The sequence below is a fragment of the Xenopus laevis genome, chromosome 1L (genome assembly GCF_017654675.1).
Source record: "Xenopus laevis strain J_2021 chromosome 1L, Xenopus_laevis_v10.1, whole genome shotgun sequence".
NCBI lineage: Eukaryota > Metazoa > Chordata > Amphibia > Anura > Pipidae > Xenopus > Xenopus laevis.
This window is the reverse complement of record NC_054371.1, coordinates 19,923,202-19,949,248: the sequence shown is the minus strand read 5'-3', so window position 1 is coordinate 19,949,248 and position 26,047 is coordinate 19,923,202. Positions and strand designations below refer to the sequence as shown.

The window sequence follows — 26,047 nt, the reverse complement described above, 5'->3', positions numbered from 1 at the left end:
TCATGTGTAGGGCATTTTATTAACTCACTTATCTTTATTAAGGTTCCCTGGACATTTGTAATAAAAACCGGTAACTCAAACCATTTGCAGCAACATTTATAATAAAGACGTCCATACAACTTTAAATTTCCCGCCCTATGCAAACTGACCTAAGCGCAAGATCACTAGCGAAGTTTCGTTAGGCACAAATGAACGTTAGCGCATCTTCGATATGAAATGCTCACACAATCGAAGTAACGCTAGTGAAATGTCGCCAGTGTTTGACGCCCGAGACAAATTAGTGTATTCGTAGCGTATTTTGCGCCTGTCGACGTGTTGCGATGGGTGCGAAGTGGACGCTGGATAAAATCTGCCCCTTGGGGTGAAGGGATGATACATTCGTATGGTTCTGGATCGTCCCAGTGCTCTCAGTTAGTGATGTGCGGGTAAGAAAACCTCAACCCACACCCGATCCACACACACCCGCCTGCACCCCTCTATTTATAGACCCAGTATAATGGCATTAGCTTACTTTTTCTACCCAACATGCCACATATGTAACAATTATTTACCCAGAGGCCTCCACGCGCTAGTCATCTAAGCTTAATAATATAATGCAGCGCTGCAAAATATGTTGGTGCTATATAATTACATGATAATAATAATAATAATAACTGACTCTTATCCATTCCCTTTGTCAACTCGGCTTCAGAGCATTCCTACAATTTTGGAAACATGAAAATGAATCCCCGATGTATCCACCTTGAGGAGGGCGATATCGGGCTGATTAGATTGTAGACCCTAGGTCCCAACGATAAGATCATAATGAGAAGAATACGGGTGGTCTGATCGAGGATCACACCAATTAACCCATGCGGTCCTCAACTCCAGGGCCAGAACTAGGGGTTGGCAGAGGAGGCACCTGTCTAGGGCGCAACTCTGTGGGGGAGCTGGGCAGGTGCCTGTTCACGATTCTTCTGCCTACCCCTAGTCCGGATTAATTCCCCTTTGCAGCTCTTGCCTACCCCCTCTGTCCCTCCCTCCCCTGCACTTTCTCTTTGTTGCCCTCCTCTTACTGTATGTTATGGTGGGCACAGGTACACACGTGGGGGGCAGGGTTAGCCGATCGGGTTGCCTAGGGCACCTGGCCCAGCCCTGCTTAATCCGATTGAATCAGGGCCGGAACTAGGGGTAGGCAGAGTAGGCACGTGCCTAGGGCGCAAAGCTGGGGGGGCGCCAGGCACGTACCTGCTCTGACACCTACCCCATTGTCCAGTCCTGTCTCTCCCCATATTTTTTGGTAATAATGCACTTCTGCGCATGTGCTTGAGCACACTTTTTGGCGCATGCGCACTCGAGCACACACTCAGCCGATGCGGTGCCCAGCCAGGTGCCTAGGGCCCAGCCAGGTGCCTAAGCTTAAAGGAGAAACAAAGCCTTAATAAAAAAAAACACTACCCCCCTACTCTACATGGACACCCTCCCTCCTCCCCCCCAGCCTAGCTGCCCCCGGGCAAATGCCCCTAAGTCTTTACTTACCCCTCGTTGCAGATTCTGTCCAGCGGAGTTCACGGACGCTATCTTCAGCCGATTCGGTAATCTTCGGAATGAGGCTGGCGCTTCGTCGATTTTCTTCAGTTTTGGTGCATCGACGCAGTCCTGCGATTCGACCGCCTATATCGGATCCATTATGATCTGATTATTGGGCCCTAGGGCCCACGATCATATCAGCCCGATATCGACCACTTCAATGTGGGCATATCGGAGAAAGATCTGCTTGTTTCACGAAGCCTGTTGGATGGCCCCACACACAGGCCAATAAGCTGCCGACTCGGTCTGTCAGCAGCTTTTATCGGCCCATGCATGGGGGCCTGCAGGGGCATTTGGCTGGCAGGGTGGGTGGGTGGTAGGGTTTTTTTTATTAAGGATAGGACTACATGGACGTTTTCGGCGTGATCTGACGCACTGCAACAAAACGCCTGCGAAAAAACACATACGACAGAAATAAGGTAAGAGATAGAATTGTCACCGCGTTGATGCGACATGGCTGTCGGATGCAGACGCTGCACGTTCTGTCGCAGCACATCGGATCGCACTGAAAACGTCCATGTAGTCCTACCCTAAATGGTTTGTTTCTCCTTTAACTCCAAGAAGCCCAGTTCCCTTTTCCTAAAGTCATAAACCTAGGAGCTGTGTCTTTCTATAGGGAGAGAGCATTGTTCAGAGCTGGGCGGAAAAGCTACTTTCCCACAGGTGTATTCCCTCTAAATCCCGGCTGGAGAGAGAGCCGTGCACCTGATATTGAGCTGCCTGCATTTCAGCACAGCTCAGTGCATTTCCCATTAGCATTCCCATTTAAATGTTAATGCTGGCAGCTATGGCTGGCAATTTACAAATACTTAGGCTACCGTCCCTCCAGTGATAAATCCACGAAGATTCCTTCCCTAGAAGACCACCTGCCCTGACAGGGATGGGGGGGAACGTTACAGCCCTAGTTATGAATGATACAATTATTCTTTCATGCAGTGTTAAAGGGCAACTCCACCCAAACACCATTTGGTGCAGAACGTTGTTTAAAAGCAACTTTCCCATCCGCATGCATTGCACAAGCTCAACGCGTTTACAGTTATTTGTAAATATTATTGTTACAGTGTCTCTGGCTGTTTATATTCAGGCAACAGTGTAACGCAGGGAATCTGACTGAACAGAGAAACAAGGGAAGGGACTGTGGCTACATTGTTGCACAGAGAATAGGGACAGACAGATGCTGCTTTCAATGACAAATACAAACGAATTTGTAATGAATGGGGAAAGTTGCTTAGAATAACAATTCATAATGCAGAATATTTTTTGTGGAGGGCGATGACCGGGGTGGTTCACCTTTAAATTAACTTTTAGTATGACCATTTCTAAGCAACTTTTCAATTGGTCTTCATTATTTGTTTTGTATAGTTTTTGAATTATTTGCCTTCGTCTTCTGACTCTCTTCAGCTTTTTAATGAGGGTCACTGACCCCCATCTAATAAACAAAAGCTCTGTAAGGCTACAAATGTATTGTTATCACTTCTTTTTATTACTGATCTTTCTATTCAGGCCTCTGCTATTCATATTCCAGTCTCTTATTCAAACCAATGCATGGTTGCTAGTATAAGTATTACTAGGGATGCACCGAATCCAGGATTCAGTTTGGGATTCGGCTGAATCCTTGCGCCTGGCCAAACCCAATCCAAATCCTAATTTGCATATGTAAATTAGGGGCGTGTAGGGAAATTACGTGACTTTTCATCATAAAAGGAGAATTTTTTCCACTTTTTCCTTTCCTGCCCCTAATTTGCATATGCGAATTCAGATTCTGTATTCGGCTGTATCTTTAACCAAGTGGATTCGGTGCATCCCTAAGTGTTTCCCTGGCAATCGAATTACCGAAATTGCAAACTGAAGAGCTGCTGAATAAAAAAAAAACAAAATAACTCAAAAGCCACAAATAATAAAAAATGAAAACCAATTGCAGATTGTCTCAGAATATACTGACAGTTAGCTCAAAGGTGAACAACCCATTTAAAGTGATATGTATTGATTTGTCCTCTGGATGATCCTACAGATCCAGCGTTGCAGTGGAAAGGCTTGTTGATAGGGTTATTATCTGGCCAGTAGTTTCCCGGCCTGGCCGGTAAAAATGCTGCTTGGTGACAATGTTATTAATAGGGAAAAACCATAAAAATATAGGATATAGGCTGGTATTTTTTTTCCAGAAAAGGTGGCAGCGGTACTTGTTGATGAGAGAGAACTTCTGCGGGAGTTTTGTCCTTTCCATGGAGCAATACTAGTGGCTGGAAATGACTCCTGTCTTTGTCTCCCTTTAACTTTAATACCTATTTTCCCTCCCCTCTCCATTTTTTTTCTCCCCACCCTGCAGCCGTAGCTTCTCCACCCACCTCCCTCCCTGGCAGTTTCAGCTGCCACTGAGGCTTTTTTATTTTCTTTCTCTCTGCCCCTCTCCCCACCCTCCTCTCTCCATTCCTCTCTCTTTCTCTCTCTGCTTGTGTGACTGGAGGAGTCAGCCCTCGTGTCATTGGTCGGCATGCAGCTGGTGGCTGCCTCCCATTGGCTCTTGTGATGTGTTTGTACGTGCTGATTGGCCGCCTGCTTCCCTGCTTCATATTTTCACAAGCCCTAGCAAATTCTGTTTGGGAAAAATCCCTGTAAAGGTTGGAGATGCAAGGTTTGTACCTATCTCTTATTTGCAATGTTTTCCTTTGCCTTTCTTTATCATGGGGATAGGGCAATGCTGAAGCTGAGCCCCCTAGAGGGGCTTTATCTCCAGCAGTGGGTGGGGTGCCTTTGATCCCATGCTGTGTGTGTGTGTCTTGTAAATGGATTAAGAAAAGGGGGGTGGTTTGTATATTTTACAGTCTAATCTGCATTTACTTGCTGCACACAAATGGCTTGATCAGAGCGGGTATTATGGGGAGGGGGTATTTCTATTGTTCATGATGTTATGATTTATATTGTATAATGCAGGCTGGCTGCTCTAAATGCATGTGTATTCTTTATTCTTCTGCAGAAGTTTGATTGGTAAAGAAGCTGCCTTTCCCTTGAAACAAAATGCCGTATATATAATGCAGATAATATAATCTGGCTTCTGTGCATTAAGGGAAGAGTTCAGGCTGCAGACCCAGCAGGCGCTCAAAGGGGTTAATCTCTGTGTTGTGGTTCCTGTGATGTTAAATATAGTGTTGCGGGTGGGGGGGCCCCCTCTGGGGACAAGAGTTTGTCTGGGTGGCCTCTCTTGTTTGTTTAGGGGATTGAAGGTTGTCACGGCTTCATTAATTATCTTCCAACCTGCAGCTGTGATTGAACTACAACTCCCAGCATGCTTCAGAGACTAATCAGTGGTGGACAAACCCCTGTTACAGACCTCCTGGAGCACTGAGATGTTCTGATTTCTATGCATCTGCCATAGCTCACACTGCTGGGGGCTGCTGGGAATTGTAGTCCAAACTGCTGCACAATCTCTTTGCAGAGCTGACTGTGGGGATGCATGCTGGAAGCTGGCTCAGTATTTTAAATAGCAGAAATCTTGTGCGCCGTGTCAGCTGTTTAGTCATTGGTTCCATATCCCAATAATTGCCTCTGCAGGATTACTCACATCTCAGTGCACAAGCTGGTATATCTGATGTGTATATATATTTATATAAATGTGCGTTTAAGTTTCCCCTCATTTTACATTGTTGTTTTGTGGTCCCGCCTATATATTTTATTTATATATATATATATATATATAAATAATATATTTCCCTCATTTTACATTTTCTTGGATTTTACACCATTTTTCCTGAAAAAATGTTAAATGAGGGTTCTACTGTGTATATATGTGTGTGTATGTGTTTATATATATATATATATATATATATATATATATATATATATATATATATACACAAAAAATACTCTAAAAATTAAATAATAAAATAATTCATTTAAAATAGATAGGGTCTTGACAAAGGTCTTAGATGGAGACCGGAACGTTGACCTGATCTATTTTAAATGTATCAAATAAAATTAATTTTTTTAATATCTTTTAAATCCTGGTGTGCATCTGTTTTTGTATATGGAAGCACGTCTGGATAGCACCTGGGTCATAGATTGATATACGGAATGGAGTGCTGGAAATAACTGTTGGACTATATGTGTATATATATATATATATATATATATATATATATATATATATATATATATATATATATATATATATATATATATATATATATATATATATATATATATATATATATAAATAATATATAGTCCCTTGGGCGAAGGGAATATGAATCTGAGCCTGGGCCAGGGGTGCTGTGTTTGCAAGTCATGAGATGATATATATATTTTGAAGCTATTAACTTCCTAGCAGTCCTTGCACTCCAAGACTTGAGGAAAATCAATGCGCCGTGCCATTAATGTGTTTTATTTCCCTGCCGCTCGCTTCTTGCTTTGCTTTCTCCAAATCTGCCCATTTTGCTGGTTTTGTCTAAAAGAAAAAGAATCAAGCTCTTCTCCATTTCTCCATCACTGCTGCCCGCTCTTCATTCTGTGGCCCCTATTAAACTGCCTGGTGCTTGTCATACATTAAGGTTATTTAAAGGGGAAATTGACCTCTACAATGAACTTTTTGTTGTGCTGTATCCAGAGAAGGGTTTAACCTTTAACAGCTGAGGGGACCCTCAGCTTTCTATCCTATATTAGTGTATTTCATGTTTTATCCATTTCAATTCAATACGTTTTCTCTGCAGCTCACCCTTGGATTATATATTGTTCATCCCACGGGGTATCCTGTACTGAGTAGTTAATCAAAGAAGGGTTGTAGATGCAGGATGAATCCAGGCAGACATTTTAAAGCTGCAAAATTCCTTTATTAAAGAAGTGTATCACCCAAGGGCTTTGCCCGAACCATGTTGTGTGATACGCTTCCTTAATAAAGATATTTTGCAGCTTTAAAACGTCTGCCTGGATTCACCCATGTTTTATCCATGTTTGTAGGTCAATGGGCCCAACTATCTGGATGACTTCATATAAATAGTGATGGGCGAATTTGCGCCGTTTCGCTTCGCCAAAAAATTAGCGAATTTCCCGCAAAATTCACGAAACGAAGCTGTGTTTTATGCCGGCGTCCATTTTTTCACACGCCAGCATTCGTTTTTTACGGACATTTTTCGAATTTATTCGCTGGCGGTGAATCACGCAAATTTGCCGCGAATTCGCGCCTGCCAAACAAATTCGCCCCTCATTACATATAAACGCTTGTGCAAGCAGACCAGTCACGCCGTCGCATTCTTTATATCTTTGTGAAATTACACAATTATTGCAGGTAATGTATATAAAATTGGCTTGTATAGGTGCAGATGAATTGTTTTAACGAGGTGGGGCTGCATTAATGTCTCTTTTGCATCTTCAAATTGCTGGAGGCATTGGGTTTTGAGGTTGTTAGGGGGCCTGCTTGCCGCGGCTGCCGCCCCTAACATCTTGCCGCCCTAGGCCCGGGCCTAGGGGGCCTCTCCCCAAATCCGGGCCTGGGAGGCTGCCTTCCTGTAATTCTGAGCTTTTTGGAAAACGGTTTCCAGATAACTTGTCAGTTTTCAATACATTTTGTTGCTAGTTTTAGTCGTTTCATTTTTCAGTTTGGGGCTGACATGAGTGGGTAAAACCACAATCTCAATAATTTCTCCAAAACATGCTATTAAGTAAAAAAATATATTTTATTCACATCAGTAGTTAAAAAACATGTATAGTATTCCCTCTAGTGGGTAAAAACTGTAGACTCCATTAGGCCATTAGGCCTATACGGGCAGTGGACCAGGGCTCCTAGTTCATGGGGGATCCAGTACCAGGGAGCTTGGGGCGTGAGCCAATGTGTCTCGGGCAGGCCCGGACTGGAAATCTGTGGTTCTGGCACATGCCAGAGGGGCTGCTGTATGACTCCATAGAAAGTTACCATATAGTGGGCTGGTAGCAGGCTGTTTGGGCATCTGGAATGACAGGGCCTATTTTGACTCCCAGTCCAGGCCTGGTCTCGGGGGGGGGGGGGGGGATGGAGTGAACTATAAGATCGTGACCTTAACAAATGAGGCCAGGCGCGAATTTCCACGTTTCGCGGCCATTCAATTATTAGCCATCTTCTTCTAATTCTTTCTAGCTTTCAAATGGGGGTCACTGACCCCATCTAAAAACAAATGTTCTTTACGCCTACACTTTTATTGTGATTGCTACTTTGTATTACTCCTCTTTCTATTCAGGACCTCTGCTATTCATATTTCAGTCTCTTATTCAAATCAATGCATGGTTGCTAGGGGAATTTGGACCTCAGCAACTAGATGGCTGAAATTACAAACTGGAGAGCTGCTGAATAAAAAAACAAAATAACCCAAAAATCCTAAATAATATAAAAAATTAAAACCAATTGCTAGTGATGGGACGCAAACTCCCGCGATTCGCCACTGGCGAATAAATTCGCGAAACCGCCAGCGAAAATTCCTGTGAAATTCACAAAATGAATGTGGGTGTTATTCTAAACACTTTTGTCATTCACATTTATTTATTTATTTTTTTTAATTCCAAGATATTAAGGAAGGAAGAGCAAGGAAGTTGTCAGGAGAAAGAAAGAGGCTGCTCTGATGTTCTTCGGTTAGGAAAGGAATTAGAAACCTTTCTCAAATCTTTCCTAAGCAGAAGAACATCAGAGCAGCCTCTTTCTCTCTCCTGACAACTTCCTTGACTACTTGGTGGTCAGACTGGTGGAAAACTGACCAGCAGGTGGCGCTGTTGTAACAAAATTCATTCATATTAACAGTACATGTATCCTTTAATATCTTGGAATTAAAAAAAAAATGTGAATGACAAAAGCGCTTAGAAAAGCACTCACATTCATTTTAAATTCACTTATTTTAAAGGTTTACTTATTCTTTATGGGTACTTGGGCCTCACCATATTTTTTTATTTTTTTTTATCTGTTGGTTACTAATACAGGGGGCTAACAACTGTAGGGGACAACACTTTTGGGGATTAATGAATTTTATCCCATCATATTCCAATGGATGGTTGTAGGGTTGTAGTTGAAGGCCTCTCACTGTCCATGCTGCTTATGTGTGGTGCATAGGGCTTTGGCTAGGCCGAGTGCATAATATACACAATAGAGAAACACCCTTTCTTTTGGTTAGTCCCATGAATTAAAGGCTACGCTTGCAATATCCTCCACTTTGCTGTGAGTTAAGCTGCTTCCCCGGAGCTGTTTTAAGAGACTTTACAGCTACCTGACAGATGGTGATATTTGGTTTCCTGTCAGTTTTAATGAAGTTACACGGGGAAAGATTAGAACATTTTGCTTCATTTACCAAAACGTCCTTCCCCGGCTCTTAATTAATAATGTTATTACTGAAGTGTTAATCGTGAGTCTGAAGGTGAAGGGTGGGGGGGGAGAGATTATTTTATCTGTTTTATTCAATATTTTTTTTAAAAACTCCCATGAACTCAAAATTCAACCGATCGAAATTTATTAAAAAAATCAAATTTCTTAAACTCTAATTTGATTAGAGTTTTAAAAACGCGACTCCCATGGGTCTGGGCGGGATCGGGTTGAGGTCTTCTGACTGACTTTCCAAACGCCGGCTTCCAACTTCCGTGATGAACTTTTATAGACGGGCACATCTTGCCCCGCCTCTTTTGTGGGCCGGCGCGGGTCTTTAAAGGGAACCCGGAAGTCGGGCTAGGGCAGGAAAAGCCCGAACATCACTACTGCAAATAACTAGTAATGAACGAATTTCTCACGTTTCGATTTGCTGAAAATTTTTCGAATTTCCCACAAAATTTCGTGAAATGGCGAAAAATCTTGAAATCGGAAAGTTCACGAAAAAATCATGAAATTCAATCGTTTTTACAAAAAAATTTAACTATTTTACTAAAAAAATCAAGCAATTCGAATGTTTTAATGAAAAAATCAAGCAATTCGAAAGTTTTCACGAAAAAATCGTGAAAATCGGAAACACGGAAATTCGTCGCAAATTTGTGCCAGACAAATTTATTCACCCATCACTACAAACAACTCAAGATTGATCCCAGGACATCTCCCATTGACTAAAACAGCAATTTGGCAGGTTTCAGGTGGACATTACTGTGCTGAAATGGGAAAGGGCATATCCCAAACTGTTGATACAAAACGGTAATGGGCAGATTTATCAAAGGTCGATTTTTTTTTTTACTCTAATAAATTCGAATTCAATCACAACTTGAATGGGGGGTTATTTAAGAAAAAAATTTGAGTTGTGATAAATCTCACATTGGAATTTACATTGGAATAGGGAATTAAAATTCGAATGTGAATTTTGACACAAAAAAATTAGAGAATTAGAATTTACTATTGGACCCTTAGGATTTATCAAGGGTCAAATTTCAAATAAAAAAAAAAACCTTTGAAATTCGAATAAAAAAAGACCAACCGAAATTTATTAATCAAAGTTATTTTTTGGGTGAAAAGGCGTTTTTGTTCGAAATTCTAATCGTATGAATCAAAGTAACATCGTATTCGATCAAATTCGATTCGATCTAAAAAAAGATTTTTTTAAAGTCCACCAATTTACTCCAAATAGGTTCTAGGAGGTCCCCCATAGGCCCCTATAGTCGCCTTTGACAAATCTTCGCTACTGTGGGCGACTAATCTCCCCGAAATGCCTTCCCACCGGCAAGAATGTGAATGTTTAGCGAGATCACATAAGCGTTGCTTCCGTTTTCCAAAGTTGCCTCACAAGGAAACTTTGGGCGGCTTCGGAAAACTGATGGGACACGTATGCCACCCTGCCGGCTATTCACATTCTTGCCGATGGGAAGGCATTTCAGGGACGTTAGTCGCCCACAGTAGCAAAGATTTATCGCAGGCGACTAAATTTCCCTGTGTGCCACCACCCTTAATCAGCAGCTTCTTGGGGCCCTTCCTCCGATCGTTATTTGGCCAACAATCATCCAGATGTCGATCTGGCAGGTTTAGAAATCTTCACTGAAGCGGTCCGCGGTCCGACGACCTGTATTCTCCTCGTTGTAATCCGATCGGATCAGCCCAATGTGGGCATATCTGGGAGAGATCCATTCTTTGGCAAGGTCACTAATCAACCAGATCTCTTGGCCACCTTTAGTTTCACCACCCAATTCTCACCGTCTTCATCCCTCCACATCTCCTGCTTCTTTGCTTTCTTTTTTTTTTTTTTAGCTCTTTTGCTTTCCCATTCTTCCGGCCTTTGTTACCGTCCTTCCTATTCCTGAAGCAAGGATAATAAGAGAAAACTGGCTAGTGATAAACCTCAGAGAAGACAGATGAAACGCATAGAGTGAAGCTCTGTATTACAAGGATAAATGGCTCCTCGATGTAATCTCTTATGTTAGGTACTCACAAGAGGTAAATGGTATCATTCACTGAACATTGCTCACTGTGCTTCTCATTACAAACATGCCACCGAGAGACAAGGAGAAAGAAAGGGTGATGCGGTGATATTCAACTTATGGGCACCTTATATCCGCTCCCCCATCACCCTACGCAGGCATTAATATTGTGTGAACTGTGTATCAGATGAATGCACTCTTCAGCAGGACCTCCACTTCCCCCAATTTCGTCGGTTCGGAGCAGCATAATGCAAACCCAAAGAACAGACTATAGTGTAATAAATCATTTACAGTATGTACAATTTATTCTACAGTGAGATATTGGGTACCCATTTATAGTCCCTGAAATTGTCCCGTTTATCATGTACAGGTTCTCTGGGTATAGAGTGAGTACTTACTATAAAGCGGCGTATATCCTCTTACATTTGCTTGTTTTAAAGGACAAGGAATCCTTAAATTGTTGGATACTAAAAACGAACTTCCATGGGGTGCTGGAATGGGGGGCACAGAGCCACCATATTCTTCCAACTTCCAAGGAATTTTTATTTGGGCTTTTTAATGGAATTGCTGGAAGTCAGCTAGTCCTGCCCATGTACCCTGCCCAAGTCCATGTAAGAAGTCATTGGGAGATGGAAGAACATAGAGATGATTTGCTTCCCATCCTAGAAGCAGTATACTGGCCCTTGGAAAACATTAGGATTTGTACTCCTAACAATTTATCACCCCTGTACCTTAGAATGTTGTTGTCCTTAAGATTGAATTGGTTTTGTTTGAGCTGCCTCAACTAAGCTCATTCTTCTCTCCCATTATAATTGCTTGTTTAGAAACATTTATATTTGTTTGTCCTGCTCTGTATATACAGTATATGTTAAGGTTACTAGTACGGATGCATAACTATGGGGGGGGGGTTGTGGATGCAGACCTGAGGCCAATTTCAAAAAGTATAAAGCCCTGTCTAAGTAATTCAAGTAAATATGCCAGTGCATGTAATTTTGAAACAGGGTTTTTTTGTTACAAAGTTATGATCATAATATTGATAAGCCACCGTACCACGTCAAGGTAAAACCCCACATGGTGGTCCCTAACTTATTTATCTTTAGTCATAGTAAAAAAGGAATATTACCTCTCTGTGTAGTAACAATTCTTTATGTAAACATCTCCTGTGCTTTGGTTTCAAACTCTGTGCTAGATCCTCCCCCCGCCAACTACTGAGCGGCTTTTAAGAGGGAGAGACTGCCTTAACCAACGCCCATTTTAGAAAAGTAGAAGTCAGGTGTTGTAATTAAAAACAAAGTAGAGTGATATGTGCAGTTGCACAATAGTGTGTATACATGTGTAACTGAAATGTGAAGGTGTGTATGGTAGTGATAAGGGAAAGTGTATGTGTATTTGGGAGTATGTATGTAAGTAAGCATAGAATGAAAGAGTGTAAAGGAGAACTAAACAAAAGACACAATAAGTGTGTGTTTACATAGAGAAGTGTCTAGTCTAGTACGGATGCACCTGAATCCAGGATTCGGTTCGGGATTTCGGCCTTTTTCAGCAGGATTCGGACGAATCCTTCTGCCCGGCCGAACCGAATCTGAATCCTAACTTGTAAATTAGGGGCGGGGAAGTAAATCGCGTGACTTTTTGTCACAAAACAAAGAAGTAAAAAATGTTTTCCCCTTCCCACCCTTAATTTGCATATGCAAATTAGGATGTGATTCGGTATTTGGCTTAATCTTTCATGAAGGATTCTGAGGTTCGTCCGAATGCAAAATATTAGATTTGGTGCATCCCTAATTACTAGACCCATATAACATTACCTTCTTTAAACTACAGACCATCCTCTGGTTTCCTTGCTCTGTAATTCCCCCTTTCCCATTACATTTGTGCCTTGCGAGGTATGTAGAGATATCTCACTGTGTGAGGCCGGCCCGTGAAGGTCAAGCAATGCGGCGATTCAGTGATGGCTTCACAAGAATTGCAATGCTATTTCCTTCTCCAGAGGACGAAAGTAATTTTACATCTGTTCCCGAAGTGGGGACATTACTCTTGGCAGATGCTCTTTTAAGATGCCTTCTGCTTGAGCGGCTGGCAAATGGATTCTGACACCGTAGCAAGAAAGAAATCTGTTTCACAATTCAAAAATGGCTTTTTTTTTCTGTTCCACCTGATGGGGTTGTTTGTCTTTCTCGTATTCCTTCTCCTGCACAATGGAGTGAGCCGCACACAGGAGCAGATGCCAAGGGTACAGTAAAGAAAACTTCTCATGGGGTAGGAGAGGATAATGTCCATAATGTGAGAAGGACCAATTGCTCTTTGTACTGGACCTTTATTTATTTGTATTTTCTCTGCTGTGCTCTGTTTCTCCTCTTCTCTCTCTTCTATGGTCAAGTAGAGTGGTAGCAGAGATCGGGAATCTCTCTAGGTTCTTCCCCAGCCAATGGTTTACTCACTGTTGGGAAAAATTCAGGTGTATTAAGCTAGGAAATTAAAAATCAGTAGGGAAATTGTTTTAGAAATAACTGTTAAGCCATTATAACGATCTGCTTACACGGATCCCGGAGGAAGGTAGCTGATCCAGGAGAACTGATGGTAACAGGAACCTCTCTACGGCTCCGGTATTCACCGACGCCCTTTTGGGGCCCTGGGCTTTCTGCTGCGGAGGTGGTAGAGAAGCCAGGCGAGTTACCAGGAGCAAAGTAACAAGGAATCAGGCAAGGCGTAGTCAAGTGCAGGCAAAGGTCGTTTCCAGAAGACGGGTTTCAAAGAAGCGAAGTACCAAGGGGTCAGGCTAAGGCGTAGTTAGATGCAGGCAGAGGTCGAATTCAGGCAGCGAAGGTTCGGAGGTCAGGAAAACAGGCAGAGGGTCAAAACCAGGAAACTCTAACAACCAGGGCTTTAGCAGGAACAGTAGGAACTGAAGCCAGCTTGGGCAATGTGAGGAGGAAGAGGAAGGTATTTAAGGGAACAGGAACCAATCAGGAGCAGGCTGAGGAAGACAGACACATCAGGGACCAATAGGAAGCCAGGCGCCGAAATTAGAGGTCATTACATCCATTCCAGCGCAGGCATCCGATTTGACGTGCGCGGGCGCCTCGACGCCGGCGCCCAAGTTGACGCGTGCCTGCGCTTATGCGCCGGCGCTCAAAACCAGTGGCGGGTGTTACAGCCATTGTGTGATGCAAGGGAGAAAAAATACAATAAACAAAATTAATAAAATCGGACTCATGAATACGATGTATCACAAGCAAAGCACCGTATGTTCCTTGCTGCTTAGTATGAAAGAGGGGCTGGATATAGGGCGAGAGTAAGCCCTAAACGTTGCCTGGTTGTCTGACCTAATAAATTCAAGTTTTCACTTTTTGCAACAAAGAGGTGCTGCAGCAGTATCTTTTCTTTTTATGTAAACCCCTTGCAAGGGCACCCAACTCACAAGGTTAAGTAAGGTGGTTGAAGCACACACAACATCAACTACTCTTGATGTTCTCTTACTATAAAAGAGGGGAACGTTCATGAAACAAACTCTCACCACTATATATCGTTGGTTCGGGTGCTTAGCCCTTCTTCTCCAACCCACATTCAATAAGGCCAAACAGTCAAGCCACTCCCCATGCCATTTCCGAACTCCCGAACAGCCTTTATGTGGAAATGACAAAAAGCAACGAAAACAGCCAAAGCCGAACTCCCGAAGCGGCGAAAATACCCGAAGTCACAAAAACAGTCGAAATTTAAGTCCTGAAGCCATGAGTTCAATTCTACTGAACACTAATGTGTTTTTTTTTTGTTTTTTTTTATTCGCCTTGCCACCAATGTACTAATTTAGTATTTCTATAGGCCCCTGCCACCAATGTTTTTTTTTAAAAAATATTCTTTGGGGCCCCAATTTTTTTTAACTTGTAAGGGTGGCCCTGGCACCAATGTTTTTTTTTTTTAAAATATATTCTTAGGGCCTCAATTTTTTTTGGGGGGGGGCCCTGGTGCCAATGTTTTTTTATTTAACTTATGGGGGGGGCCTTGGTCACCAATTATTTTTTTTAACTTGTAGGGGGCCCTGACCACCAATTTTTAAAAAAAACTTTTAAGGGGGGCCCTGGCACCACTTGTGTGTGGGGGGGGTTACCTTGTAGCGTTGATGTCTGTGTGGTCTTTTAACTGTTGTGTGGAGTGGGCTGGATCTGGGCGGGGCTTGGGGGCTGGTGTGGGCAGGGCCAAGGGGGCCCGAAAATTTTGTTGTACGGGGCCCCGTGATTTCTAATGGCGGCCCTGGTCTGATGACTAGAGAAACGACTTCAAGAGAAAAGAAAACACAGCAAGTCCAGTAGCTATAGATTTACCATGACCTGGATATTTGAGAACCATCACAGATACATGGACGTGCTTAAAGAGAAATAGCTTTATTTCACATTAATTGTGACACAAAACGCATCAGGATTAATGTGAAATAAAGTTTTTTCTTTTTAACCACATCTATGGAGTACCGGAGTTCACATACAATTCTTGCTGTATACTGTATACTTTCCATTCGAAGATGGGTGAATAAATTTGCGGACAATTCCCACGTTTTGCAGCCGGTGAATAAATTTGAGAAACTGTCGCTAAAATTCCCTAGAGAAAATCCGCCTGCCTCAAAAATTTTTGGATGCGTGTCGGAAAAGTCGATTGCAACAAAACCGTTGCACGTCAACATTATTCGGACGCCCATTGACTTGGCGTCAAAATTCGCGTTTCACATATTTTTTGTGAACGGGACAAATTCACCCATCACTAATGCCAAAAATGAAAATGTAATATAAGCTTGATCAAACTGGAATAAGAAATTTTCTAAATATAATCAACTGAATAATTTCAGAAATAATCGACTTATTCTTCACTCTCCCCCTCTCTGCATCTGTTTGTCTTCATGCAGGAGCTTGGTGTCTGATTTTGAATGACCGTAAAATCCAATATATCTTATAGGGGGGCTCCTTTTGCCTAGAAGATGTATTAGAGCTCACTCTATTAAAATCATCAGACATCATGTCTCTCTACATGCAGAATTTGTGCAAAAGGCAGTTATTTTGACTGTGCTGGAATCAGTTATTTGAATGGACTCTAATTCATCTGCATGCAGAGACACAGATGCTGAGAGAGGGCTTGTGAAGATCAACTTGATTATTTCAGAAATGATTGAGAATTTTTAATTGATTGCATTTCGATTTTTTCTTTTTTCTGTATGATGAAGCTTATATTTCATTTTCATTTTTGCGATAGTTCCCCTTTAGGGAAAGTGCTATGGAAATTCTAGTGCACTGATGTGGGATTCTGTTTTTAATTAGGGCCCCTGTATCCTGCCCTGCCATGTTGTGCCTCAATTAGCCCTTCTGCCAGATGGCCACAAGATCTGGTCAACCTTCCTGTATTGGTTTGGACGGAGGAGAAAGTTGTGGGAGCACTGAATTATACACAAGTTGTCTGTAACTGCTTTAGGCCACAACCCCTTTCTTCTCAGTCGCAGGCCTGGCGTGCAATCTCCAAATGGCCCATTCCGTCTGTTTTTTTCTCCCCCAATCGCCAGTGTGTATTTCAATATAACCCTTCCCAGCTGGATTCTCTTTTAGAGAATTAATGTCCAGCTATAGTTATGTTTTTAATGCCAGCAATATATCCCAGCCTATTGGCTTGCTGGCCAGCACCCAAGAAAGGCCTCTAATCCTATTTACCTTTAAACACAGATTTAATAGAGAACAGACTCGGTTTGGTAATTAGGCTTAATTGTACTGAAATTGCACTGATACTCAATAGATTAGCAATATATAGAGAACATGGAAATCTCTCCCCCTCTTTTATAGCTTGCATTTGCTGAAAGCCATATTCAAAAACTGTCAGGTGTGGGCCAGTGGGGCAGCTATTCAGAATCCACTATTTTAGGATTTGGCTGAATCCTTTGTGAAAGATTCAGAACCGAATCCGAATTTGCATATGTAAATAAGGGAAACAAGGGGGAAAGAGAACATACACGGTTAAAAATGTTTGACTTCCTTGATCTGACAAAAAGTCATGTGATTTTTTTGGATTTGGTTTCAGATTTGGTTTGGCCAGGCATTTGGATTCGTCTAAATCTGAATCCTGCTAAAAAAGGCAGAATCTTTAGCGAATCCTGGATTCAGTGCATCCCTAGTAATAATGAGCCCCCAGGTTAAGATTCACATCTGGAACCCTCCACAATGGAACCCCCATCACTCTTACACTCACATGGGGGGGGAGCCTGGGTGTAGTGGCAGCTCCTGTCCGCCCCAGTAGTGATGTGGGTCATATAATCTGCACATACTAAAGATACTTAATACTTGGGAAATTGATGCTTTACAGTTAGTGGGCACACTGGCTGAAGGGCTCCATGTCCCTGCTCAATTAATTTGAATCTGAGGCCTATGGGTGTGTCTATGGTAAGTAAATAAAAATTTACAGTAAAAAAAGAGTCTACAGCTAGATTTAAGGATTTGGGTGCCTGGATCTTCTGCTGAACCATCTGCACATGCACTGATCTGGCAAGGGAGGGGGTCAAATGGGGACACCATTTGGGGGGCCATCAGGGGGACACGCGGAGTACCAGGCCTAAAGGGGGGCCGGCAGTGCTGCACTTTTTGAAATAGTGGGGCCCCCCCTTGACAGTGCTAAAGTCGTGCCGAACCCGCCGTAGAGATAAATTCTCGAAGAGACTAAATTCCGAAGCTGCAAAAGTAGCCAAAATTGAAGCCGCGAAAAGACCCAAAGGTGCAAAATGACCTGGAGTTGTCGTACCAAAGCTACAAAAAGACCCAAAGCCGCGAACGGAGCCGAAGTTGAAGTCCCGAAGCCGTGAAAAGATCTGAAGCCGCGAAAGGAGCTGAGTTGAAGTCCCAAAGCCACAAAAAGACCAGAAGCCACGAAAGGACCCAAAGTTAAAGTCCTGAAGCCGTGAAAAGACCCGAAGCCGCAAAAGGACTAGGGATGTAGCGAACTGTTCGCCCGCGAACTAGTTCGCGCGAACTTCGACCGTTCGCGTCCGCCGAATGTTCGCGAACGTTTGGGAACGTTCGCAGTTTGAGTTCGCGTTCGATCGTTCGACCATTCGACCATTCGAATTCCTTCGACCGCTAAAAATCTAACGATTTCCATTCGTTCGAACGATTGTAAGCATTCGATCCAATGAAAAGCATTCGATCGAATGGCTTCGATCGTTCGATTCGAATGAAAATCCTTCGATCGAACGATTAAAATCCTTCGATCGTTCGATCGAACGATTTTAGCGGTGTTCGAAGTTCGCGAACTGTTCGCGAACGTTCGCATTTTTTGCCGGTGTTCACGAACGGCGTTCGCGAACACCAAATCGGCAGTTCGCTACATCCCTAAAAAGGACCCGAAGTTAAAGTCCTGAAGTCACAAAATGAGCCAAAGTTGAAGTCCCAAAGCCTCAAAAGGAGCCGAAGTTGAAGTCCCAAAGCAGTGAAAAGACCCGAAGCCATGAAAGGAGTCAAAGTAGAAGTCCTGAAGCTGCAAAAGAAGCCGAAGTTGAAGTCCCAAAGCCATGAGTTCACTTCTACTGAACACCACTTCACTTCTACTGTTTTTTGTTTTATTAAAACCCTGGCCACCAATGTATTAATTTAATATTCTATGTGTGTGTGTGTGGTCTTTTAATTGTGGGGTGGGCGGGATCTGTGGAGGAGCTTGGGGGCAGGGCCCAGAAAACTTTTTTTGTATGGGGCCCTGTGATTTCTAATGGTGGCCACCGCCACAGATAACTTCTGAAATTTCAACTGTGTCTAATCTGCAGTGAGCACTATGTCAACTCCTCATTCTTAATGTGCCCTGAGCTTATTTATATCCTTTTAAGGAAAATTAATATAATAGAAACAAAGCTCCCAAAAGGCTATGTTATTCCCTAAAACACAAATAAGGGGTTTCTTGCAGTCGGGTTTCGAGGTCTCAGAAATTTCAGAGGCACTTTGAGAATAAAAGCCACATCTGGAGGGATTAGAGTTGATATCATCTTTGTTGAAGTGGCAGGGTTCCAGAGAGAACCTTATCCCTATTGTGTGTTTCTCTTGCTTTCAGGGTTTCTTTTCTGTTCCAAGCCACAACTCATTTTATAATATAATTTATACTAATTGTAATATTCTGCTCTCTTATAACAAATTAACATGAGATATTCTACATGTCTTGCATATCAAACACTTGTCTGTGGATTACAAGAGGGCAACATCTCCCAATATATGCATTTTTTTATATAGGCTGAACAATGGACCCTCCACTTTCATGATATATTCTCAAAGATGTAAAGATCTCACAATGATGTTTGTTCCATTTCTGATAACACATAATAACCATCTTAAGATAGCATTCGGTGGTCTCCTCTTAAAAAGCAAACATCTGATTGGTTGATGTATTTCACGAGACCTGGAGAAAAGATTTTCTCCTGTATATGAATTTTACAGCTTTGTGAGCTTTTTTAGAAACTAAATTAACTCACAACTCGAATGGTTTCTAATTTAAGAAAAAACTGGAATGTAAAAAACTCGAATCAGTGTAGTCGGGGTTAAACCTGGAATACTCAAATTGATCGAGTTTTCTGCGGAAAAAACTTGAATCACTGAATGATTGAGTTTTCAAGTGAATCCCACCAAAAAAAGAAGTGAACATCAATGAAGGCTACAAACATGTTAAAATGGTTCAAGGGACCTCTGCCATTGACTTCTACATGACCTCGACAGGTTTTAGATGAAGTATTTTGGATTCAAGCTATTTCCAGCTTGAAGTTATAAGAAATCTTGAAAAATTCAAGTACTTTTTTTTAAAATTTAGAGTTTTAACTAGATAATTCAAGTTTTGACTGAAAAATACCATCGAAAACTCAAATTTTTTGAGCAAAAAACAACTTGGTATTTGATAAATAACCCCCCTGAGTGTAGCCTACAGATGAATAAATGGACCTAATGATGCCATACAGTGGCTGTCCATTCAGAAACTGGTCCATGTTTATCACTTTGGGTGGCATGTGAAATCTTCTGACATACACAATGCATAAATAAGTAGAAGATTAGTTATCAGTGCAATTGTTTAGGGCTATGGCATACGGGGGGATTTGACCACCGCTGTAACTGCACCAACAACAGTGGCAGTGAAGTGATCATTTCAGAGCAGAGGTCTGTCTGGCCCTTTTAGATGTGCCCCTTGTGATATAGGCCTTAGTTCCACCACCAGATGCCAAGGTTGTCCACCACTTTGTCTGCCTGCTTCTTATACCATTATACGTTCTCTCAAGCAGGGCCCAGAGACCTCATTACCCCATAATTGCTTGTTCCATCGGTTGTACTGTTGGCAGTTCTTCTTCCCAATAGATTGTATGTTAGACTCAGGGCCGGATTTACATAGTGGGCACCCCTAGGCCTGCTGAAGTTCATCGCCCCTGTCCCCCTTACTTTTATTCGCTCAAATTTTCATCATCGGGGATTGGCGCACAGGAAATTTAAAAAACTATTGTATCTCCTGCGCATCCCCAGTATTTCTGGACCAATGTGGGTGTGGTTGGGCAGCATGCTGCCCCCTAAAATGATGCCGCCCTAGGCCCAGGCCTCGGTGTCCTCTCCACAAATCTGGGCCTGTTAAGACCTTCATAAAAGGACTTTAATAATATATTTGTTTTGAAATTATGGTAGTTTAGGGTAGAGAGGGCATTTACCCTGTGCCCAGCATCTGTTGGAAATCTTAAAATGGTACAAAGGGCATATTATGTTGTGTAACACATGATACTTTCACTATGAACATGGCGCACACCAAACCAGATGGACCCCTTGCCATGCGGAGATAAAAATTCTGTTGTAAGCGTAGCGCTATAGTAAACTGACTTGTGCTAGGGCAGTTTTAGCTACTTTCCTTCGTGAGCTGAGACCACGGATGAGCTCTCTTTTTCAGGGGCAAGCCCTCGCAACGGTGTGGAGGCATGGGTGTAGTGTAACTGTAACTTGGTGCGATAGCACAATGATGGGCGCCAGTAGTTCTTTAACAGTTGAACAAAAAACTGTATTTATTGAACAATATTATTATTATTTATTAACATGTATTTATATAGCGCCAACATATTGCGTAGCACTGTACAATAGCACATAGATCATTTAGCACATTGATCCACAATGGAGTATAGAACATACACAGCAGCATAAAGGAAGCATATACTCACAGCACGTATAGGCTGAATCCCCACAGGCTAGGGAATATACAGCAGAGAGTACGTTGACAGCATGTGATGGGTATTGCCCAGTTTTCAGGATATCTTCCAGTGGCAGACTAGGGGAACTCCTGACATCCCTATCTCAACACTTGGTTCCTTACTCTGGGTCAGTAATACCCTGGGATCTTAATCCCTCTAATCTCCTCGGCGGAGCCTTGAGCTGCTAAACTAAACAACCTCTCTATCACTCCTAGAGCGATCTATAAAACGAGTATAGCTGTCTAATTACTAGGGCCAAGGCGCCTAGGGTCAGCACTACCCATTCCCTTCCAGCCTGCTTGGTTGGGCTAAAGCAATGGACCCAGAACACATGGTTCCTAAACCTTTTATACTCTGGCACAGTGCCATCTGGTGTACACTGTGTGAACTACAGGGGTTACATAAGCACAAGGTCCCCATAAGGACCCACTGAGGTGTCCATATTACTAGGGATGTGCCTGTCTGTAAAGTGTAAGGGTGTCTAAGATTTTCATAACCCTACATAAGTAACATCACGATTATGTAAAAAAAAAACCTTAAAAGTGTTTCCTATGGGCAGACCGGTATAATGCTCAGACTCAGTTGATACCGTGGCTTGGGACTAATTCAGTTTAAACACGGGTGCATCAGGGAGGCTCATTGTGATGTAGAAGGACATTACTATAGAATATGTTGTTCCCTTTAGACAGCATTTGTCGTCTGTTTGGTCTTAGTTCTATAATTAAACAGCAAATGATTTAGTTCACCCCTCATATCTGCTGCTTTATCACTAATTGGAACATGCCAACATGACTGGTAATGCACTAAAGTGTCAGCATAATGCAGTTATTTTCAAACTAGAAGATGCAAATCATAAGATCAGCACTGCTACCTAACTAATGGAGATTTAGGCAAGATTTGGCCTCTGTATGTTCATATATAATAAGTTCTCCAGTGGAAAGCCTAAAATTGGTAACCTTCTCAAACTAAAAACCCACCCTCCTCCCTTGGTAGGTCAAACTGCAATTAAAACCAAAGTGACCAGTATCCACAATCCTAATTCAGATTAGATTGACTGTCATGTGATCAATCATGCTGGTCCCACAAACCCCATGATTGAAAAGCAGCAGTGCACATAAAGCCAGAGCAATGTTCTCCAATGGGTTAATATTGCTTGGCCCAGGCTTGGCCAGTAGCGAGACAGCTCTCGAGGTCTCAGAACAATGGCTCATTGTTACAGAGCAACCAACGTCAATTCCGCCAACTAGTTTCAAGTTGAATAGGCCTTTTCAGGTTCAGTCATTTCATGTGTAGCTCACTGTAGGAAGATACGCCTACTTTATTCCTCCATAGTCATGAAGAATATGTTTTCTTTCTTTCTGTTCTTTGATGAATGACACGTCACTTATGTATATTCAGAGGCAATTAGCCGGTTTTCTGTATATATTTGTGCCTTTCATTCAGCCCTGAAACTGTCTACCAAAAATCCAATGTAGTGGTAATCCCTATAATATAACTTTTAGTACAATATAGACAGTGCTAACTATGAGTTGGTCTTCAACTGTGTTATTTTGAGGTTTTTCAGCTTTCTTCAACCTGAATTTTAAAATGGTCTCTGGTTATCCGGGTCACTGACCCTGGATACCAAAAAGATATTTTACCCAAGGCTATATTTGATTGTCATAAAGACTCCGGATGCACCGAATACACTATTTGGGATTCGCCCGAATCCTTGGTGGAAGATTCGTCTGAATACCAAACTGAATCCTAATTTGCATATGCAAATTAGGGGCAGGAAAGGAAAAAGTGTAAAAAATTATTCTTTTGTAAAGTAAAGTCATGTGATTTCCCTACCTGTCCTTAATTTACATATGCAAATTAGGATTCGGATTCCGAATCTGAATCCTGGCCAAATCCCGAACCGAATCCTGGATTCGGTGCATCCTCTATTAAAGACTATGAGGCCCATTTATCAAATTCCGAATTTATCTCAATATTTTCTGACCAAATCCGTATGTTTTTTTTCTCCTTATCTATTAATACACTTTCCTGAAAGTTTTGTTTGCATGAAAAATCATGAAAAATACTCGTAAGAATTTTTTGGATTTCCCCCCCCCAAAAAACATTTTTTGTCAGATTTTTGCAGAAAACCACAAAATTTTCGCATTATTGCATGAAACCCAGAGCAGATCAAGATATCTTTCTTCTCCCATTGACTTATATGCAACTTCAGCAGGACTGAGATGCCGGATTTTCAGATTCTGTCTTTTTCCATCCTTGGGGCATAATAAATCCCAAAAAATTTGTGGGTTTTTTTTCCCATTAAAAATTCTGATTTTTTTTTTTTTTTTTTCCAAAATGTTTTTATTCGTTTTCAAAGCACGTTTTACATATTTTGGACAGTTGGCACGTCCAAGCATGGATGCATATTAATTATTGGTGTCAAAAGAACATGCATATAATGAGGAGAGAAGAGAAACAGTAGAAGAAAGAAAAGGAAATAAATTCAAAGTTAACATAACGGTATATTCCTATGTATAATTTCACAATATATTATATCAAGTCTCGAGATCAGTTCAGAGTATTGATAGGAGAGAAAAATTTAACAGACTAGGTTTGATTACCTTAGAAAAATTCTGATTTTATAGTAAAAAAACATGATTTTTATATTTTTTTTTGCAGTCAGAGTTTAGTAAATAACCCCCTATATGTATAGACACTATCCCCCATATGTAATGTAAGGCACTAAGTTTGTCCAGGAGCAGTAACCCATGACAACCAATAAGATTCTTGCATTTAAACAGGTGACTAGTAAATGCTACCTGCTGATTGGTTGTTATGGGTTACTGCCCCAGGGCAAACTTAGTGCCTTTTATTACATAAGCCCATTTGTGAGCAATCATCCTAGGGGCAGTGTTGAAGGAGAAGAGTGTACCAAGAGCAAACCCATATGAACTCCTGGGGCAGATATTGAGCCTCAGTCACTCAGCTTGAGCAAGGTCACTTAACCTGTACCAGTTCTACTGATTAAAAAGGGTTCAACAATGTTTTTGCAGAAGGCTGTTTTTTTGTGAACGAATATGGACTAGTCGGGGACATACAATAATGATGTGCAACCACTCCTCAGGTTTGCTGAATGTTTGTGTTTGTACAAGCACAAAGTCCAGGCAGAATAGATCAGAATTTATCATTAGTTGGTACTTATTTCAGAGTCTGCGTTTATTCCTAATTGCTCTTATTTTTGCTGCCCCGTAGGGCCCAGTTAGCAGGCAGGTTATTAGAACTTTTCATCGCTGTACTGGGCTCATGGAATTATTAGAGGGGCCATAATTTAGTTTTGTTGCACTTCCAACACTTGCTGCTGTAATTAAATTCATTAGCGTTGCTGGCACGTGATAATTCATTGTGTTTGGATTGTATTTCTAATGGTAACTGATCATTTAGGTTAAAGGAAAAGGAAAGCTACCAAGGCAGTTTATTAGCCACAATAGTGCAAGCTATAAGACTATATTTATTCTGCAGAATGCTTTACCGTACCTGAGTAACCAGCTCTAGACACTGTCTCTGTTTGTTTGGGATAGCAGCTGCCATATTAGCTTGGTATGACATCACTTCCTGTCTGAGTCTCTCCCTTCTCACTTATAGCTCTGGGCTCAGATTACAGCAGGGAGAGGAGAAGAGAGGAGCAAACTGAGCATGCTCAAGCCCTAGCCCTAGAGGTTTAAGCTGAAAACAGGATACCGAATCCCATGTGTTCACAATTGAAGGAAAGAAATGTGGTGGTTTTTTTTTTTGACAGAGGACTCAGAGCAGCATTACTTTGAGGGTTTACTGGTGTATTTATATTAGGGATGCACCGAATCCACTATTTTGGATTCGGCCAAACTCCCGAATCCTTTGCGAAAGATTCGGCCGAATACCGAACCGAATCCTAATTTGCATATGCAAATTAGAGGTGAGAAGTGGAAAACATTTTTACTTCCTTGTTTTGTGACAAAAGGTCACGCAATTTCCTTTCCTGCCCCTAATTTGCATATCAAAATTAGGATTAGGTTCGGCCGGGTAGAAGGACCTTTCTGATAAAGCTTACTTACGTGTAGTTTTAGCCTTTCCTTCTCCTTTAAAGGATCAGATAAAACAAATGGAGCTGCTGCACTCGTGCCACTCTAGGCCCCTGTTAGGTCTCTGGACCAGGCCTGGGGAGACTGTTGGTTCCATCCTGGATTATATTGGCCCCAGTAGTAGCCGCCCTCTATAGAAAAGTGGTGGAATGCCAAGCCAATGGCGTTTGGTTATATTTTGATTGGAATTGGGGGGGACAACATTTTAGTATCACTTTTAGAATAAACAATTAAAGATGTACAGTCAACCCACAGTTCTCATGCCTTGTGCCCTTTCTCGTAAATTTCATGGCTGGTTCTGCCTTGGAAGTCTAGTTTGATGTGACCGATTTTCTGTTTTCCTCCTGCCATTCTGTAAATAAACAAGACACATTTCTGCTCACTCATGTCACACTTTTCCAATGTCATTATGTCTTCCTTGCTACAGTTTCGGTATCCTCATCCCGGGCTAATTCTGCACCCATCAGCTTGATGAAAACATACATTTTCAAAGAACCGTGATGAATCTGGGAGAAGGGAGCAATACTTAACTTTTATACACAATAGATAATTACAGTGTATAAAGAAGTACAACATTCACCTGAGGAAGGACATTGTGTGGAGCCTGACCAAGATGTTGTGTGCATAGTGTCTCTGTTTCTGCTTAAAATGCCTGGGTATCATCCAGTGTCGGACTGGAATGCCAGGGGCCCACCAGAAAACTTTAGATGGTGGGCCCAACGTTAAACTGTGACCATGGGCCCACTTTCCAAACTATTATTCCTCCTCTCTGAAGTCAACCTCTTTATTCTCCTAGTCTTTTATATCTCCTTACTATACTTTATTATTACTA

General features: G+C 41.9%; 1 protein-coding gene across 3 annotated transcripts in view; it reads left to right on the top strand.

The window, feature by feature from the left end:
- Nucleotides 1-26,047, top strand: part of ctbp1.L (C-terminal binding protein 1 L homeolog) — a 362,230-nt gene that overhangs the window by 224,231 nt on the left and 111,952 nt on the right. The window contains exon 1 of one of the 3 annotated variants that reach the window (XM_018254856.2): nucleotides 4,036-4,201. The exons of the other annotated variants lie outside the window; for them this stretch is intronic. Coding sequence (XP_018110345.1) covers nucleotides 4,195-4,201 — 7 coding nt within the window. The 5' untranslated portion in view covers nucleotides 4,036-4,194. Of the gene's footprint in view, nucleotides 1-4,035; nucleotides 4,202-26,047 lie in introns of those variants that run through there. 3 annotated transcript variants of the gene reach the window in all.